The following is a 17,892-nucleotide window of genomic DNA, read 5'->3' on the forward strand; positions in this document are numbered from 1 at the left end:
CAAGTATTCTAGCTGTCTTAGCCAGGCATCCAGCTGTGTTTTGAATGCCCCTAAAATCTGTGCCTCTACCACTCTGGCCGATTATTTTAGACATTTCTACTGGCACGCTGTAGTATGTCTCCCATGCTCCCTGTCATTACTCACCATATGCTGTTGTCTGTCTCATTTACTCGCTGCCAATACTGAAAGTCCCGATGTTCTCACAGGCACAGTGTTGTGTGTCTCCTTCACTGCCTGCCATTTCTTTCGGGTGTTCCCTATAGAAACATAGGAACAGGAGTAGACTGTTCAGCCGTTGGAGCCTTTTCTGCCATTCATATAGATCACAGCTGATCTGTACCTCAACTCCATTTACCCGCCATTGTTCCATATCCAGATACCCTTATCGAACAAAAAGCTATTGCTCTCGGTCTTGAAAATTTCAATTGACCCAGGATCCACAGCCTTTTGAGGGAGAGTGTTTCGGATTTCTGCTACCCTTTTGTATGGAAAAAGTGCGTCCTGACTGTCCTAGCTGTAATTTTAAGATTGTGCCCCCTTGTTTTGGATTCCCCCACCTGAAGGAATAGATTCTCTATAAATACCCGATTGAATCCCTTAATCATTTTAAAGACCTCGATCAGATCAACTCTCAACCTTCTAAACTCAAGCGAATGCATCGTTATGGTGAATCTGCGCGGTACCCCTTCCAAATCAAATATATCTTTCCTGAGGTTTGGTGTCAAAACTGAACGCAGTTCTCCAGATGGGGTCTGACCAAGGCTCTGTTCAACTGAAGTATCGCTTCCTCACTTTTGAAATCCAAACCCCTTACTATAAAGGCAAACATTCCATTTGCCTTTTTGATAACTTTTTGTACCTGTGCACTAGCTTTTTGTGATTTATGTACACTGACATCTAAATCCCATTGCTCCTCCACAGCTCCTAGTCTTTTTGCCATTGAGGAAATATTCCATTTTGTCTTTCTCTGATTCAAAGTGGATAACCTCACACTTCCCCACATCATCCATAGTTTTTGCCCACTCACTTAGTCTGTCTATGTTCCTTTGTAACTTCCTGCTCTCATCCACACAATTTACTGTACCTTCTAAATTAGTGTCATCTGCAAACTTGGATATACAACTCTCTGTTCCTTCATCTAAGTTTTAAAAAATATTAATATATATATATATATATATATATATATATATATATATAAAAAAAAAAGTTGAGGCCCCAGTACAGATCCCTGGGGAACACATCTTGTCACATCCCGCCAATCAGAGAATGTACCCTTTATCCCTGCTATCTGTCTCCTGCCTCCCAACCAATTACGAACCCATGTCACAAGATTACCCCCAATTCTCATTTTTGTTCATAATCTCTTCTGCGGAACATTATCAGATGCCTTCTGGAAGTCCTTATAGACAACGTCCATAGACACTTCCCTATCCTCCTCAAAAAATTCAACTAGATTAGTCAGGCATGACCTATCCTTCACAAATCCATGCTGACTCTCTTTGATCAACTGATACCTATCCAAGTGCTCAGTCATTCTGTCTGATAGATTCCAGTAACTTCCCCACAATTGATATTAAACTGACAGGTCTGTAGTTAGCTTATTTCTCTCTCCCTCCCTTCTTAAATAATAGTGACATTTGCAAGTTTCCAATCCAAAAGCACAATTCCTGAATCTAGTTAGCTTTGGAAAATGATGACTCATGCATCTGCAATTTCCTCACCCATTTCTTTTAATGTGTGTTCACTCTAGTGTTTGTCTCGTTGAGGTGCAATATTCTCATTGCTGTTCGTTCCATGTGTGTCCAATCTGGTACTCCTGTTACTGCACTGCAGTGTTCACTGGTCCTGTGTGCTCTGCCTGCTGCTTGTGTCACTTAGATATAGGAACAGAGAAATGTACAAGTCCATAAATAACCACTGTGAAGTTCAGAAGATATTCAGTTCATTTGCCAAGCTATCCAGCACCCTTTTAATTAACAAAAGCTATCTGGCTCTGTTGTCTCCCTGAGCAGTTTGTTCGACACATTTTTCACCCTTGGTGAAGCATTTAAATCCAAACTGTCTGTTCACCTTTCCTATTCTGAGCTTAAGTCTGTGCCCCCAGTTTAGAGTCTGTGGTTATGCCAAAGAATTATTAGGATTTAGTTGACCTACACCTGTTAAATGTTAAACTTTGATACGACATCCCCTAGCAATTTTTTTCCCTCATAGGTTAGGTTCCCAATCCATGGCATGAGTTTAGTTGCCCTCCTCTTATACCCTCTAAAACCACTGCAGTATGTATGGTGCACAAAGCTTTTTTTTATATTCGTTCATGGGATGTGGGCGTCGCTGGCGAGGCCAGCATTTATTGCCCAGCCCTAATTGCCCTTGAGAAGGTGATGGTGAGCCGCCTTCTTGAACCCCTGCAGTCCGTGTGGTGAAGATTCTCTCACAGTGCTGTTAGGAAGGGAGTTCCAGGATTTTGGTGGAGGCCAAACAAGTGCTCTTTACAAGCTAATTATTACCCTTGCGATTTGTGTTCTATACCTCTGGCTATATGCTCCAAAGGTCTTCCGAGTCATCTGCTGGTACCCTCAGCTATCTCCCCTGTATTGTGTCCTGTAATCTGCTACCTTTCATCGTTTATTGACCTTTCACAGCTTCATCACCTTGCAAGTGTCCACATTACATTACTCTGCTTTTGGTCTGCTTGTTCCCTATTTGCAGCCCATCCCCTCCACCTCAACTTTACATTGTTAGCAAACTTAAGCTTTTATAGAGCCCCAAGACGCTTGCTGGTGCTTCCAGGTCCTGATGCGTTGGTCTTGCACAATATAAAAGCTGCAACCCAAAATTAAACTTGCCAAGGTTTTTACCTGATTTTCCTGGCCCCCAACCTTGGTGAATCCTAGCAAAGTTACTCTTAGGTTCCAGCTTGCTGTATGAGAGGTGTGCATCAGGACTAGCAAGGGTCATGTAATATAAAATCAGTCTTGCACAGTTTTGTTTCTGTCCCGACTTCCAAATCATTTGTCTACCACCTTAACAATGACGGCCCTAATGCTGACCCCCAAGACATCTTGTTTGTCTGATGCAACTCACTGTACTTTCTGTGATTGAGACAATTTCTGTTCTACTCCAGAAGCTGTGCCTCTGACTTTGTGGATCATTCTCCTGTGCAACAATATATAACGTCTACTGAGTTCCCTTTAGTTACTAGGTCTGTCATTCCATTTATATCACAGAACTGTTTCTATTGAAAGCAGCTCATAATATCCAATTCTCTTGGTACTCAATCTGTCCCATTTACACTGAGGAACAGATTCAACAATAAACGGACACTGTGAATGTGAAATTTGTGTGTGCATTGTTGGACACTGTCAGTCTAGCATCCTACACATCCCGAGAAGGGATCTGCGGATACAGATGTACAAATCACTAAAAGTAGCGACGCAGGTTAATAAAGCCATAAAAAAGACAAACCAAGCACTGGGGTTCATTTTTAGAGGGATAGAATTGAAAGGCAGAGAAGTTATGTTAAACTTGGATAGAACCTTGTTAGATCACACTGGAGCACTACGAACAGTTCTGGTCTCCATATTGTAAAAGGGATATAGAGGCATTGGAGAATGTGCAAGGATGATAGCAGAACTGAGAGGAAAGGCTGAACAGGCTGGGGTTCTCGAAGGCTGAGGGGAGACCTGACACAGGTCTTTAAGATTATGAAAGGGTTTGATAGGGTAGATGTAGAGAAAATGTTTCCACTTGTGGGGAGTCCAAAACTAGAAGTCATAAGTATAAGATGGTCGCTAATAAATCCAATAGGGAATTCAGGAGAAACTTCTGTACCCAAAGAGTGGTAAGAATGTGGAACGTGCTACCACAAGGAGTAGTTGAGGCGAACAGTATAGATACATTTAAGAGGAAGCTGGATAAACACATGAGGGAGAAAGGAATAGAAGGGTATGCTGATAGGGTTAGATTAAGTAGGAAGGGAGGAGGCTCGTGTGGAGCATAAATGCTGGCATGGGCCAGCTAGGCCGAATGGGGCTGTTTCTGTGCTGTGGACTCGATATAATATCAGTGAAACTCATTGCTGTGGCCAACACAAAATGGCTGACCCAACCTAACTTTTGCAGGTGCTCCAGCAAGCCCCCCGCCCAGTTGTCTCTTCAGTTGTTTGCAGGGTTGCCTCCAATGGCACGTTTGCCCTGTAAAGTACACAAGGTACTGATTGCAATGTGTGCTGTTATTGCTGTTCATTTTTATTTGCACTTTGGTACTTAATCAGCAAAACATTTCATTTCATTTCCTTTCCAGATCTGAGCTCCACTACAACATGATTGCCTGTTCTCCACAATCCATCTCTTTTCCCAGGCTCTTGTGTTTGAGGTGAGATGCAGAGAATAGAAGTTTCACAGACTGCTGAATAATTATTGGACAACAACGGTAACATTTTAATTTTCAAATGTCTCCCTCCCACAGTGAGAATTATGTTCTGAGCTGGACAGACCGAGGGATCTATGTGTTTATTCCGCAGAGTGTTCAGGTGCTGCTCTGGAGTGAGCTGAAAGGTGAGATATTGAGCTGGGGGTTGCACAATTGCTTTTGTTCAGCATTGTGATGCTGTTTTTTTTTCAAAAAATATACTTTATTCATAAAATTTGTCGCAAAATACATACAAAACAGTTGTCATATCACATTCCAAACATACACAATACAGATTATACAATTTGCCGGTTACATCAAGTGCAGTTCAGTGAACACATTGTACATAATTACAGTTCATCACACTCTGGGGTGTCTCATTGCATTATACTCAATACAGATTATTGCTTACAGATTCATTACAGGTACATTGCAGCAATTTGAATTTTACATTCTGCCCAGGGGGGTTTTTCCCTGATTGCAGCCCCTCGGTATACAATGGCGGGAAGGCTCTAAACGGTTGCCTTTCGATGCTGTTTTTGTTTTGCATTTCTTTTGTTTTTTGATCTAAATTCTTACCATTCATCCCTTCCTCTCCCCAAGTCTTGCTGGGGCACCGTTCACTTGTACTAGGAGCCACCCAGTGTGGGCATTCTTGAGATCTGGGCTCAGGCAGTAAGTGTTGGCAGGCCATTCAACTGTGGAGGCTACATAGTTGAGTCAGTCCTGTCATCACCTGATGTACGTACACACACACACACACACACACACACACACACACACTTGTCAGCAGGAGTCACAGTATAGTGACAAATAGTTTAATTTGCAGTAATATTATTGGTTAGCTTTTTCTATATCCTTAACAATATGCCTCTATAAGATCACCCCTCAGTCGCCTTCTGTTTTGGCTATACAGTTCACCATCCTGTTAGCTTTGTTGATTGCTGCTCTGCATTGGTGGGACTTCTAGCATCGAGTGGTCTCTTTCTGCTCCGTACTTATCTATTTGGACTACTTGAGCCAGTATTAACTGGAAGGTTGGGACTTAGTCCTAGTCAGCTCCACACTGAATCAACCAGCCGAATACGATGCATGTAAGTTATGTTCTACCTGCCTCTATTTCCTGATGCAGTAAAGTATACATTACCACTCATCTGGGAGGATCCTACTCCCAATGATGGAGGGAAGCCTCTTGACTGGACTGTTCCAATGTCTGTAGCCTTACTTGTAACATGGAGCATGATCACAGTAGTACCCTGTGTTGCTCCTGCTCTGTGATACCTACAGAGGAGGTAGTTCCTGTCAATGTTAGCAGAGTTGAAGTTTCCTGAGGGCTGCCAATAAAGGCTAGGTGTAGGGGGAGTGGCCAAACCTTGTTCATAGGGCCAGCAATGTGCCGTTCCTATGATTTCCTAACAGTGTTGGTATCCAGTTAGTAGCCCGGTACACTGAAGCCTATTAATGAGCTGTCCCTCGCAGGGGATTACTTGAGTAGGGATGGTGGGGACCTTCGACCTTGTCAATTGGAAGAACCTAGTACCTAATTACTAGAACTTGGGAGCTAAATGTTAGGGGTGCTGATGTTTGAGAGCCCCCCGCACAAGCTCAGCCTGCATTGGGTGTGGAGTTTGGACATTTTTGCTGAGCCTGAGAGCACACAAATATTGACGTTGACATGTCTCTGTGAATCTAATACACCTGAGCTGCTCTTTATCGTGAGAGGCTCAGCAAGTTTCCTGTGACTCTGGGCTCCCTGTTGGTCTGTGATTTGTCCTCGCTTTTTTTATTCCAGATGTGCAGAATGTAGCTGTCTACAAGAATGAACTGTTCTGTCTCCACGGCGATGGGCGGCTAACCCACCTGTGCCTGCTGTCAGGCGAGCGGTGCGCAGAGCGTCTGCTTCGGCGGGACATGTGGACACTGGCTGCACAAGTTTGCTGCCTCTACCAGCACTCTGTTACTGCGAGCAGGGTGAGCATCTGCTGCCGGCATTACAGTTGAAATCAGATACCGTGGGCTAGCAACGTGTCTGTAACGCTTGACGTTTCTGAGCTCCTCAACCAATTTTAAAGAGCCATTTTAAAAAAGGATTAACGTGGAAATCCTGGAAAAAGTAACAGGTTTTGAACTAAATATTCCCAGAGGCTGCAGGTTGAGGGGTTGTTGGCACTTGGAGGGGTTTCTTACCATGCACGCTCAAGGGTTCTTCTGCTTGGTTGGTGTCTTGGTGAACACTGTTGTATTGGAGGAGGAACCCACTTTAATTCTTGGTTCCAACGTAATGTAGTTGTTACATAGGAGTTACAGGGTAATGTGTCCCTATTACATGTGGATGGGGAGTAAGGGTGTAATATATAGAAAATAGGAGCAGGAGTAGGCCATTTGGCCCTTCACGCCTGCTCCGCCATTCAATATGATCATGGCTGATCCTCTATCTCAATACCATATTCCCGCTCTCTCCCCGTACCCCTTGATGTCTTTTGTGTCTAGAAATCTATCCAGCTCCTCCATAAATATATTCAGTGACTTGGCCTCCACAGCCTTCTGTGGTAGAGAATTCCACAGGTTCACCACCCTCTGAGTGAAGAAACTTCTCCTCATCTCAGTCCTAAATGTCCTTCATATGCGCCACAGTTGCATGGGGGGCTCTGTATGATGTGGTAACCCTTACGTGGTTGGGGGGGGGGGAGGAAAGAGAATGGAGGCACAGTGTAATGCAGTCCCTATTGCATGTGGGAATGAAGGTATAAAGTCATATAGTCACTGTTAAATGGGAGGTGAAGGTTATGGTGTAATATGGTCACTATTACAAGGATGAGACTGCTTTTGGAAGTTATAAAATATACAGACCCAGAGGATGGCAGTGTTTAAGGAGGTGAGTAATTAAAGAGTCACGTGGTGGAATGGCCGCCAAAGATGCAGCTTTAAATATGAGCCGTGTTGTGTTGTGGTGATTGGCCTCATTGTTAGTGCTTGTCTCCTCAGACCCGCAAGCTGTTGCCTGTGGACAGACTGGAACATCTGAAGACACAGCTGGATGCTGCCACACACAGCCACCTTGTTGCCCGGTTGGAGGAGGTGGTGTTGAAGTTGGAGCCCTTTGACTCGGCCTGCAGCAGTCGCAGGAGCAGCTTTTCCTCTCACGTATGTGGTTTGTGATGACTGTTCACCCTAGTGCAGTGTTCGAGTGGAAGATACGTCAAGATTGCTGGATCTCGGGTGGGGGTGATGGTCTGTGTAGAAGGTCGTGTGAGGTTAGTGATAAGCCCTGGACCCATCCTGCTGAGGGTCAACCTTAGCTCTTTTCAGAACTTTCTGTCACAGTTTCAGAACTGACTTGGTGGATAAATGCACCTAGTGTGATACTGGCTTAATTCCCCGCCTTTGGCGAGTTAGCAGACCTCCTGAGCTATTGAGGGGAATAATTGGCCTGACTTCCTGCTAGTGATTGTTACTGAGTGACTTCTATTGGAAAATGGCTGTTTGTGAATTTCAGGATTGGGCTCGGCAGTGCTGCACCTCAGAGTTGAACAGCCTGTTGACGTGCATCGTCTACCTTTCACGCAGAAAATGCGGCCACTTGAATGTTGTACCAATGCCTATGGAACTGTACCCCAGCAAGGAGTCAATGTCTTTGGTGGGGGAGGGGGGGGGAAGAGAGGGGGGAATGTGGGGAGACAAAAAAAAGAAAATTGTAACCATCTGCCTCTCCCTTTCGGTTTGACGCTGTCCCCTCTCTGCTCATCTCTTTTTCAATGTTACCCAACGACAGTGATGTTTTGAGGCTGGGTGGGGGGGGGGGGGGCGGAGGGGTGTCTCCCTGCTGGGAGAGTACCTTCGTGGTGCCTTGGTTGATGGTGTCTCCCTTTTTGTTTGTGAGAGTTGAGGAGGTGGGGAGGGGGAACGTGCTCTCGAGCCTGAGGTTTAGAGCTGCTTTATGCCAACACGAGTGAAGTCTCTGCAATGTAACTCGAAATACCAGATGGAGCAGCATCTCAGGGTTTTAATTCTGATGCTTGCTTTCCTTCAGGAGAGTTTTAATGTCCTAGATTCGGGCATTTATCGCGTGATTAGTCGTCGAGGGAGCCAGTCGGATGAGGACTCTGGCTCATTGCATAGCCATCTGTCTGAAGAGGAGAGGCTGAGGGAATTTGCTTCAGCACAGGAGGAAGAGCAAGGTGAACAGGGTAAGGATAGATGATGCCCTTGAGGAGGAGAATTAAACTGCGGCTAAATCTGAGCTTTGCTGGAACTCTGCTTGATTTAGTTAAATTGAGACAGTGCTGCTGAGAAATGCCACATAGAAAATCAGGGGATTTGTCAGTTCAACAGAAACATGCACTGCCAACAAACGTTGGCCCTAAATCCACCTTGACAGCAGATTAAGGGATATGCCACCTGGAACATTTGTTTGTTGCAATCTTGATTTAAGTTGAAATGTATTATAGAACTTTATATGGTATATGGCTGGGACCTGTGCCAAATGGGAGGTATTTCTTCCCTGTGTGGTCATCCATTGATGTTTTGTTTCTGTTTCCATTTATTAGACAATGTCTCCCATTCTTCTTTGAATATTGAAGGTGATCGGAGTGAGACATTGATTCCATTCCATCTTCCATTGTCATTCCGCTCCACATCTCCACGAGTCTCTTTACAGGCTATGAAGGAAAGGTAACCTTAACGATCGTTGTGACACCAAAACTAGCGCAGATGTTGACATGAGACACCGATAAACGCAATTACTCCTAGCTGAATCATGTGAGCACCAGACCCTGGGATTGATTCCTCATCTTTACCTCCTGGGAGGGTAGGTAGCAGTTAGGGCGTTTTGTTTTAGTGCAACTGAGCTAGGTAGGGAGAAACATCAGCCAGTGACCGCTACTGGAACGTTCATATGTGCGATGTTGGACGAGGACCGATTGGCCTCTGCTGTGCTGTCTCCACGGTCAAATAGCCCACTGGCACTTGCTATCTAGTCTCGCACGTGAAGATTGGACAGTGTACAAGAAGGTGACTGGTGTCTGGGGAACTGTACCCCAAGCAGGAGTTAGGAGAGGAGGAGGAGGGTGAAACATTGGCAAAAAAAACTCATCTCTTGTTTTGTGTTCACTGCACTTCATTCATGAATTCAATATATTTGTTAATTTCCATTTTAAATTCTCTTCAATTTTGAAGGTTCCCACGGACTCAGACCCATTAGATAGAAGCACCCTTATGCAGATAGTGGCAGCGCTGCCTGCTCCTTTTGCTAAGGAGATGTGGCACCCCCACGTGTCGGGCGCTGGCGGGCTGCCCCCACGTGTCGGGCACTGGCGGGCTGCCCCCACGTGTCGGGCTCTCGGGCTTCTGATGGATTATTTCCTCCTTTCAGCCTTCTGAAAGATTGTGCCCTCACTGACGGGCACTGATGGATCACATCCCCCATGTTGAGCTCAAATGCATTGTGCACATACTCCCTTGCATGTCTGCTTTCAGAGAACAATGAATATCTGGGACTGTCTTGAGGAAATTTTTAGAGGTATGTAAGATACTTACCAGGACAGGGCAGTAAACCCAGTAGAGTACTTTGAGTCGTGCCAGACAGCAGAAAGAGAGGGCACAACTTCAAGGTTGTGGGGAACAAGCTTAGCAAAAATGCAAGGAGTATTTCTTTACGTACAGGGTGGTAACAGCTGGAATGGGCTGTCAGGTAGATGTTTGATGCCAAGCTATTTGATTCATGTGAAAAACAACTAGTCACTGTCTTGGGGGAAATAAAGTAGGGTTGGCGTTTGGGAAGGATGAGATCAAATGGGCCGAAGAGCCGCCTTCATCCAAACCTATCTTGTGACCGTTGTTGAGAGCCAGCACAGTAAGCATTCTATCCGGGTATAAACTCAGCAACATGTCTGGCTGGCTGCCCTGCGTGTGTTTGTGTGTTGGAGCATGGGACTTTGTGTCTCTATGGGTCTTGTGGGCAGCATCGTGTTGGAATGGGTACTGCAGGTATACATGTGTTTGCGACTGGGTACCTGGGGTGTACATATCTGACAAATTGAGGCCCATATGAACGACTGAGCAGGACACCTTGTGACGTGCATGCCTGTGTCAAGGTGCACGCCTTGTGCACGAAAGCGTCTGTGCCTCTAAAGAAGTAACACCGTGTATATTTGTCTCTTCAACCCTTTGGCCTGTTTTACAGTGTCTCCAGTTTTGTCAGGAAAACAAAAGAAACTATCGGCACACTTCATCCCAACTCTGACCTCCGGTTCAAACCAGAAATAAAAGACGGCGAGCCACAGTGTGAGATTGCGGTCACTCCAGCAGCATGTTCACAGGGCCTGGAGCCTGAGTAAGAGAACCATTTTTCTCATGAAAGCCTACTGTCTGACATAAAATGTGTTTGCTAATATCGATCTGAAACCAGAACCTTTTCCTAAGACCTGTTTGGTCACAAAGTTACTACTCTGCAAAATGCTTATTCTTCCCTAGCTCTCAGGCTCAGAAATCAATCCTGGTTGTGGTTTTACTACAAGTCAGGATTTCTATCTTCTTTTTTAACCTTTCCTCAACTTGCAGGAGCGTGTTTCCAGGTTGGCCACTCTCCACGTGAGTATAGACCTCGAGTGTTGGCAGGATATCCTTTCCATTGGAAACATCAGAGCTAAGCTTGATCTGGTGCTCTCCCAACCACCCCTCATGATCACTTCCCAGCATGGATCATAATACTATCACTCCACCTCTCTCTCCTCTTTAAAACATACCTCTTTGGCCACTCTTTTTTGGTCTCCTGTCCTAATATCTCTTTATGTGACTCGGTGTCAAATTTTGTTTGTTTACACTCCTGTGAAGCGCTTTGGGACGTTTTACTACATTAAAGTCGCCATGTAAATGTTTCTTGTTGAATTATGACTGATTTCTCTTCCTCTTTCTCTCCCCCCCCGAGCGAGATAAATGAAGCTGGTTGTGGTGCCCCAACTGTGATCAGCTAATTCAGCACGGGCTGGAGATCGAACCACAGATCTTTGGTCTCTGCCATTAGTACTGCAGCAGGTGGCCCCTTTACCATCAGGGAGGGGGCCTCCACCATCTCTCTCATCTATTTGGCTCTCTGCACAGCTGACACTCTTTTTATAGCTTCAGATCCACCCATGGTCCTGAAAGCCGTTCACAAAACCCAGAAAACAAAAGTTTGTTGTAATCGTTTGACCCTTCAGTTTGGAAAAATGATTTAAATTTAAAAGGGTAATTGTTGAATGAAACCCATGAGTCAGAGGTTGAGGGGGGGAGGGTGGGAGGGAGGGCGTGCTCGAACAATCAGGGCAAGGCCAAAAGTGTAAGGGTTAAACCTGTCTGATTGTGGTGATGGATGTTAATTATAACAATGATTTGCTCTTTGATCTGCACAGATTGAGCACTGATGGCAAGTCACAGGAGGACGACAAACTGCAGGAGCTGAGACTGGCAACAGCAGAGGCTGTGTGAGTGTGAACGAGAGTATTTCTCTTCGTTCATTTTTTTTGTGACTGTTATATGCTCAAGTGAGCGCTAAGGAATAGAACACTTTCCATTTTGGGCACCCATTGTCAGCATCAAGTGAGTTAAAGGACGGATTGAATGGAAAGTAAATTACACTCTACCCTGCTCTGTAAATCACTCCCAGGACTGATATAGCACCGATAGAAGCAGAGTAAACCCCCCTCTACACTGCCCCATCAATCACTCCCAGGACTGATATAGCACCGTTAGAAGCAGAGTAAACCCCCCTCTACACTGCCCCATCGACCATGACCAGGTAAGATATGAGGCAGTAGATTCAAAGTGCCAGTGCTGTGTGCATAAATTAGTGCATTTCTGTTTTTCCCACTACAATTTTCTCTCCAGAGGCCCTGGAGTATAGTTCCATGGATAATACCTTGGCCAAGTAGCCTTTCTTGTGTGTTAACATAGACAGGGAGCATCAGCAGACTTTAATCTGAGGGAGGCATCGCGGCTGAGGCTGATTCTATCATCTGATATTCATGATACTCACTTTCTAACATGAGTTACAGGATAGTGATCAGGAGTGGGAACCTTGACCGTTTTCACCCCCGCCCCCACCCCCAGAAAATAGCTCGACCCCAAGGACACTAAAGACAATGTAGCACCCCTACTGCTGCCTTGACTGAGATCAGTTAATTTGCCACAGACCACAATTTGAACCTGGGACTTTCTGTTCTGTATTTATTAGCACTGAAATGTATTAAATTTAATCGATTTAATATGAATCTGATTGATTAAGAATTTAGTGTCACTTATGTTTCGAGTCTAACTTGATTAATGTGTAACCACTTGGATCAATAATACTTGTATCTGTGATTGGAGCAGGCAGGCTGTTCTATGACTAGTTTGAGTTGAGGGTTGTCCTTTGTTTTACAGACTTAAACTACAGGACCCCCTTGTTTTGTTTGAGACGCCCCTTCTGAAGGAAGCACTACGATGCTGGCTCCCTCATTTGGAGAAAACATTTCACTTCAAGGTGAAAATTCAAACTGTGACTGTCACTGGCACCTCAGAGGAAGGGTCACTAGGTCTCCTTGACCGAGAGGAGGAGCAGACAGGAGCGCTCCTTGATCGAGAGGAGCAGACGGGAGCGCTCCTTGATCGAGAGGAGCAGACGGGAGCGCTCCTTGATCGAGAGGAGCAGACGGGAGCGCTCCTTGACCGAGAGGAGGAGCAGACAGGAGCGCTCCTTGATCGAGAGGAGGAGCAGACAGGAGCGCTCCTTGATCGAGAGGAGGAGCAGACAGGAGCGCTCCTTGATCGAGAGGAGGAGCAGACAGGAGCGCTCCTTGATCGAGAGGAGCAGCAGACAGGAGCGCTCCTTGATCGAGAGGAGCAGACAGGAGCGCTCCTTGATCGAGAGGAGGAGCAGACGGGAGTGCTCCTTGATCGAGAGGAGCAGCAGACGGGAGCGCTCCTTGATCGAGAGGAGGAGCAGACGGGAGCGCTCCTTGATCGAGAGGAGCAGACAGGAGCGCTCCTTGATCGAGAGGAGGAGCAGACAGGAGCGCTCCTTGATCGAGAGGAGGAGCAGACAGGAGCGCTCCTTGATCGAGAGGAGGAGCAGACGGGAGCGCTCCTTGATCGAGAGGAGGAGCAGACAGGAGCGCTCCTTGATCGAGAGGAGGAGCAGACAGGAGCGCTCCTTGATCGAGAGGAGGAGCAGACAGGAGCGCTCCTTGATCGAGAGGAGGAGCAGACGGGAGCGCTCCTTGATCGAGAGGAGGAGCAGACAGGAGCGCTCCTTGATCGAGAGGAGGAGCAGACAGGAGCGCTCCTTGATCGAGAGGAGCAGCAGACAGGAGCGCTCCTTGATCGAGAGGAGCAGCAGACAGGAGCGCTCCTTGATCGAGAGGAGCAGCAGACAGGAGCGCTCCTTGATCGAGAGGAGCAGCAGACAGGAGCGCTCCTTGATCGAGAGGAGCAGACGGGAGCGCTCCTTGATCGAGAGGAGGAGCAGACGGGAGCGCTCCTTGATCGAGAGGAGCAGACAGGAGCGCTCCTTGATCGAGAGGAGGAGCAGCAGACGGGAGCGCTCCTTGATCGAGAGGAGGAGCAGACGGGAGCGCTCCTTGATCGAGAGGAGGAGCAGACGGGAGCGCTCCTTGATCGAGAGGAGGAGCAGACGGGAGCGCTCCTTGATCGAGAGGAGGAGCAGACGGGAGCGCTCCTTGATCGAGAGGAGGAGCAGACGGGAGCGCTCCTTGATCGAGAGGAGGAGCAGACGGGAGCGCTCCTTGATCGAGAGGAGCAGACAGGAGCGCTCCTTGATCGAGAGGAGGAGCAGACGGGAGCGCTCCTTGATCGAGAGGAGGAGCAGACGGGAGCGCTCCTTGATCGAGAGGAGCAGCAGACAGGAGCGCTCCTTGATCGAGAGGAGGAGCAGACGGGAGCGCTCCTTGATCGAGAGGAGCAGCAGACAGGAGCGCTCCTTGATCGAGAGGAGGAGCAGACGGGAGCGCTCCTTGATCGAGAGGAGCAGCAGACAGGAGCGCTCCTTGATCGAGAGGAGCAGCAGACAGGAGCGCTCCTTGATCGAGAGGAGCAGACGGGAGCGCTCCTTGATCGAGAGGAGCAGCAGACAGGAGCGCTCCTTGATCGAGAGGAGGAGCAGACGGGAGCGCTCCTTGATCGAGAGGAGGAGCAGACGGGAGCGCTCCTTGATCGAGAGGAGCAGCAGACAGGAGCGCTCCTTGATCGAGAGGAGGAGGGGTTAGCAACATTTGGCCATCAAGAGGGTGAGGAGGAACCAGAGGTGGAGGAGGGGTCAACACCACTCTGTCATCGAGAAGAGCAGGAGCAGGAACAGCCAACATCCCTGCCAAGCCATCAAGACCAAGAGGTGGATTCAGACTCAATTGGCCTTCAAGAGCAGAAGGAAGGGTCAGCACTATTTGACCTTCAGGAGCAGGAGGAGGGGCAAGCCCTAAGCCATGGAGAAGAAATGGTGGAGGAGGGAGCCACTCTCAAGGCCCTGCTGGTAGATGATGAGCCGGTTTCAGCTGAGATGTCCAATGTGCCATTTGTGACATTCCCTGTCTGCAGCATACCAGCAGATCTCTTCAAGGATATGATGCAACTGACCACTTTGTGCTTTGAGCTGGGAATATTTGAAAGCGTGACAGAGGATATATCCACAGCAACAGAATTGCCTGCAGATAGCACTGCTACTCAGGCCTGTCTTTATTTGCGGAATTATTTCTTCCTGTTAGATTTAATGCGAGTGAAGTGCTGCATCACAGCTCACTACCAGGCCAGTCCTCTGGTGTGGCAGACATTCATCCTGGGACTACAAGGTAACCGCAAACTGCTGGTTTGTACACACTGATTTCATACCTGTCCTTCCTTTTCCTTAGCTGGTTTTCTCTCTCTCGCTCTCACTCACTTACACCCTTCCTTATTCTGTGCTCTGTGCCCCAGCCACCTGTTGATCCATGTAGTGTGATCACACAGACCATAGGGGAGCAGTCTGGATGAATAATTCCTTCTCGCCACTACTGATTAGGTCATTGCTGAGCCTCCACTGACCTGTTTTTATTTCAGATTTGCAGTATTTTGCTTTTGCCTGAGCCTCCATTTGCTGTCTCCTGACCTGGTTGCGATCTGAACTCAGTTGGAATCAAAGGCACATATTGACTTTGATCCCTACACTGACTTCGTGTCCAGTGGACACTGCTAGATTTATTTTGGTTAAAAATACTAGTTGAGGCTTGGTAAGCTTATCCAGTGAGTAGTTGAGCCGTACAGACCAGGAGGGTTCCTGGGTTCAACCTTTGCTGGAAATGCTTTTGTATGTTAAGTTAGCTGATTTTAGCTTGGGCCACAGTACGGGGCTACAATTGACCCAGTTGGTGCCCTGGGTTAGGGACAGGAAAATCAGTCAAAGTTCCTGCTCCTGATTGTCAGTCAGCAACCAGTGATGGAAATGTTTGCATGCAGATATTTGATGAAGACAGGATTGTGTTTGACAGTGATGCCCACCACTGAGAGAAAAGGGCAGAAAAAGGAAAAGAAAACCATCAGTCGTAGAAAGAATTGGCTGAAATCTAGTTCAAACGGTCTGCCTTAGAGTTCTTGACTGCTGTATGTCGGCATTACCTATATGTATAAATGTCCAGAATCACAACTGATGACAGAAAGTGGACTGACTTGTAGATGTGATGCTAGCTGGCATTGTAACAGTGGTGGTGGTGGAAGGAGGACTTGCACTGTGACTGGTGACGAGGGGTATGCCTGGAGCCCAGACTATGAATGGAGTGGCCCAGGGTCAGGGCTATGATTGGAGCTGGCTGGTCGTGACCTGGAGTGGCTAGGATTGGGGCAGGTGTTGAGTACAGGTGCTGTGATGAACTGGTTTGATGCAGGTGCTGGAAGGGCAGATGTTGTAATGAACTGGTTTGATGCGGGTCCTGTGACTGATGCTGGGTGCTGGAAGGGCAGGTGTTGTAATGAACTGGTTTGATGCGGGTCCTGTGACTGGGGCTAGGGCGGACTCTAGGCGTGTCTTGACTCTGATTTGATTGATGTCTGTTTCAGAGATAACCCAGTCGGACCGAATCACCAGTGTCATTAAGGATGGGGATCTGCGAAAAGTGCTGAAATTACTGGGTGATCAGAAGCAGTCAGCGAGTTCTTGTCTACTGGCACATGCAGCCAGGTAAGCCTGCACCCTGTACGCCATTAATCATCCTTGCAGCAGTGTGAGAATATTGCTCTAGCCCAGCTCTCCCTGCAGTTTGGGAGTGTTAGTCTGGTCCCGTCTTTCCCACCTTCCCAAGCCTCCATTGCCTCCTACTTCCCTCTTCCAAGACTTGACTGATTTAAACTTTGTTAGGATTGAGGTAAGATGTCCCTGCATTAGTATTCATAATATATCTGGGGTCTGTTCACAGCTCACTCCCTTTCTTTCGTAACCTTTTGCAGACTTCCTACTCCGTTAGATTTCTGGCTGTGGAATGTTGACTCAGCTGGGTTTCAGTGCTGTTCTCAATCCTTTTCTTGATCCCCAGCAAAAGAAAACAAGGCAATATAAACTAAATGGTACAATTTTAAAGGGGGTGCAAGAACAGAGAGACCTGGGGAAGTATGTACACAAATCTTTAAAGGTGGCAGGACAAGTTGAGATCTTTGGCTTTATAAATAGAGGCATAGAGTACAAAAACTAGGAAGTTATACTAAACCTTTGTAAATCACTGGTTAGGCCCCAGCTGGACTATTGTTTCCAATTCTGGGCATCACACTTTAGGAAGGATGTCAAGGCCTTAGAGAGGGTGCAGAAGAGATTTACTAGAATGGTGCCAGGGATGAGGCACTTCAGTTATGTGGAGAGACTGGAGAAGCTGGGATTGTTTGCCTTAGAACAGAGAAGGTTAAGAGGAGATTTAATAGAAGTGTTCAAAATCATGAGTGGTTTTGATAGAGTAAATAAGGAGAAACTGTTTCCAATGGCAGTAGGGTCGGTAACCAGAGGACACAGATTTAAGGTAATTAGCAAAAGAACCAGAGCCAAGATAAGGACAGATTTTTTTTACGCAGCGAATTATGATGATCTGGAATGCACTGCCTGAAAGGGTGATGGAAGCAGATTCAATAATAACTTTCAAAAGGGAATTGGATTACATAGAATCTACAGCACAGAAACAGGCCGTTTGGCCCAACAGGTCCATGCCGGTGGGTTTTATGCTGCACATGAGCCTCCTCCCTCCCTACTTCATCTAACCCTATCAACATATTCTTCTATTCCTTTCTCACTCATGTGTTTATCTAGCTTCCCCTTGAAGGCACCTATGCTAGTCACTCAACTACTCCTTGTGGTAGCCAGTTCCACATTCTAATTACTCTCTGGGTAAAGAAGTTTCTCCTGAATTCTCTATTGGATTTATTAGTGACTATCTTATATTTATGGCTCCTAGTTCTGGTCTCCCCCACAAGTGGAAACATCTTCTCTACATCTACCCTATA

At 46.8% G+C, this 17,892-nt stretch overlaps 1 protein-coding gene across 1 annotated transcript in view; it reads left to right on the plus strand.

Moving 5' to 3' along the window:
- Positions 1 to 17,892, plus strand: part of LOC137327775 (centrosome-associated protein CEP250-like) — an 86,621-nt gene that overhangs the window by 18,756 nt on the left and 49,973 nt on the right. The window contains exons 8-17 of the mRNA XM_067993582.1: positions 4,303 to 4,374; positions 4,468 to 4,556; positions 6,203 to 6,381; positions 7,396 to 7,554; positions 8,441 to 8,597; positions 8,958 to 9,081; positions 10,592 to 10,741; positions 11,799 to 11,870; positions 12,808 to 15,227; positions 16,468 to 16,588. Of these exons, the coding sequence (XP_067849683.1) occupies positions 4,303 to 4,374; positions 4,468 to 4,556; positions 6,203 to 6,381; positions 7,396 to 7,554; positions 8,441 to 8,597; positions 8,958 to 9,081; positions 10,592 to 10,741; positions 11,799 to 11,870; positions 12,808 to 15,227; positions 16,468 to 16,588 (3,543 nt within the window). The remainder of the gene's footprint in view (positions 1 to 4,302; positions 4,375 to 4,467; positions 4,557 to 6,202; positions 6,382 to 7,395; positions 7,555 to 8,440; positions 8,598 to 8,957; positions 9,082 to 10,591; positions 10,742 to 11,798; positions 11,871 to 12,807; positions 15,228 to 16,467; positions 16,589 to 17,892) is intronic.

Source organism: Heptranchias perlo, chromosome 12 (assembly GCF_035084215.1).
Source record: "Heptranchias perlo isolate sHepPer1 chromosome 12, sHepPer1.hap1, whole genome shotgun sequence".
Classification (NCBI taxonomy): domain Eukaryota; kingdom Metazoa; phylum Chordata; class Chondrichthyes; order Hexanchiformes; family Hexanchidae; genus Heptranchias; species Heptranchias perlo.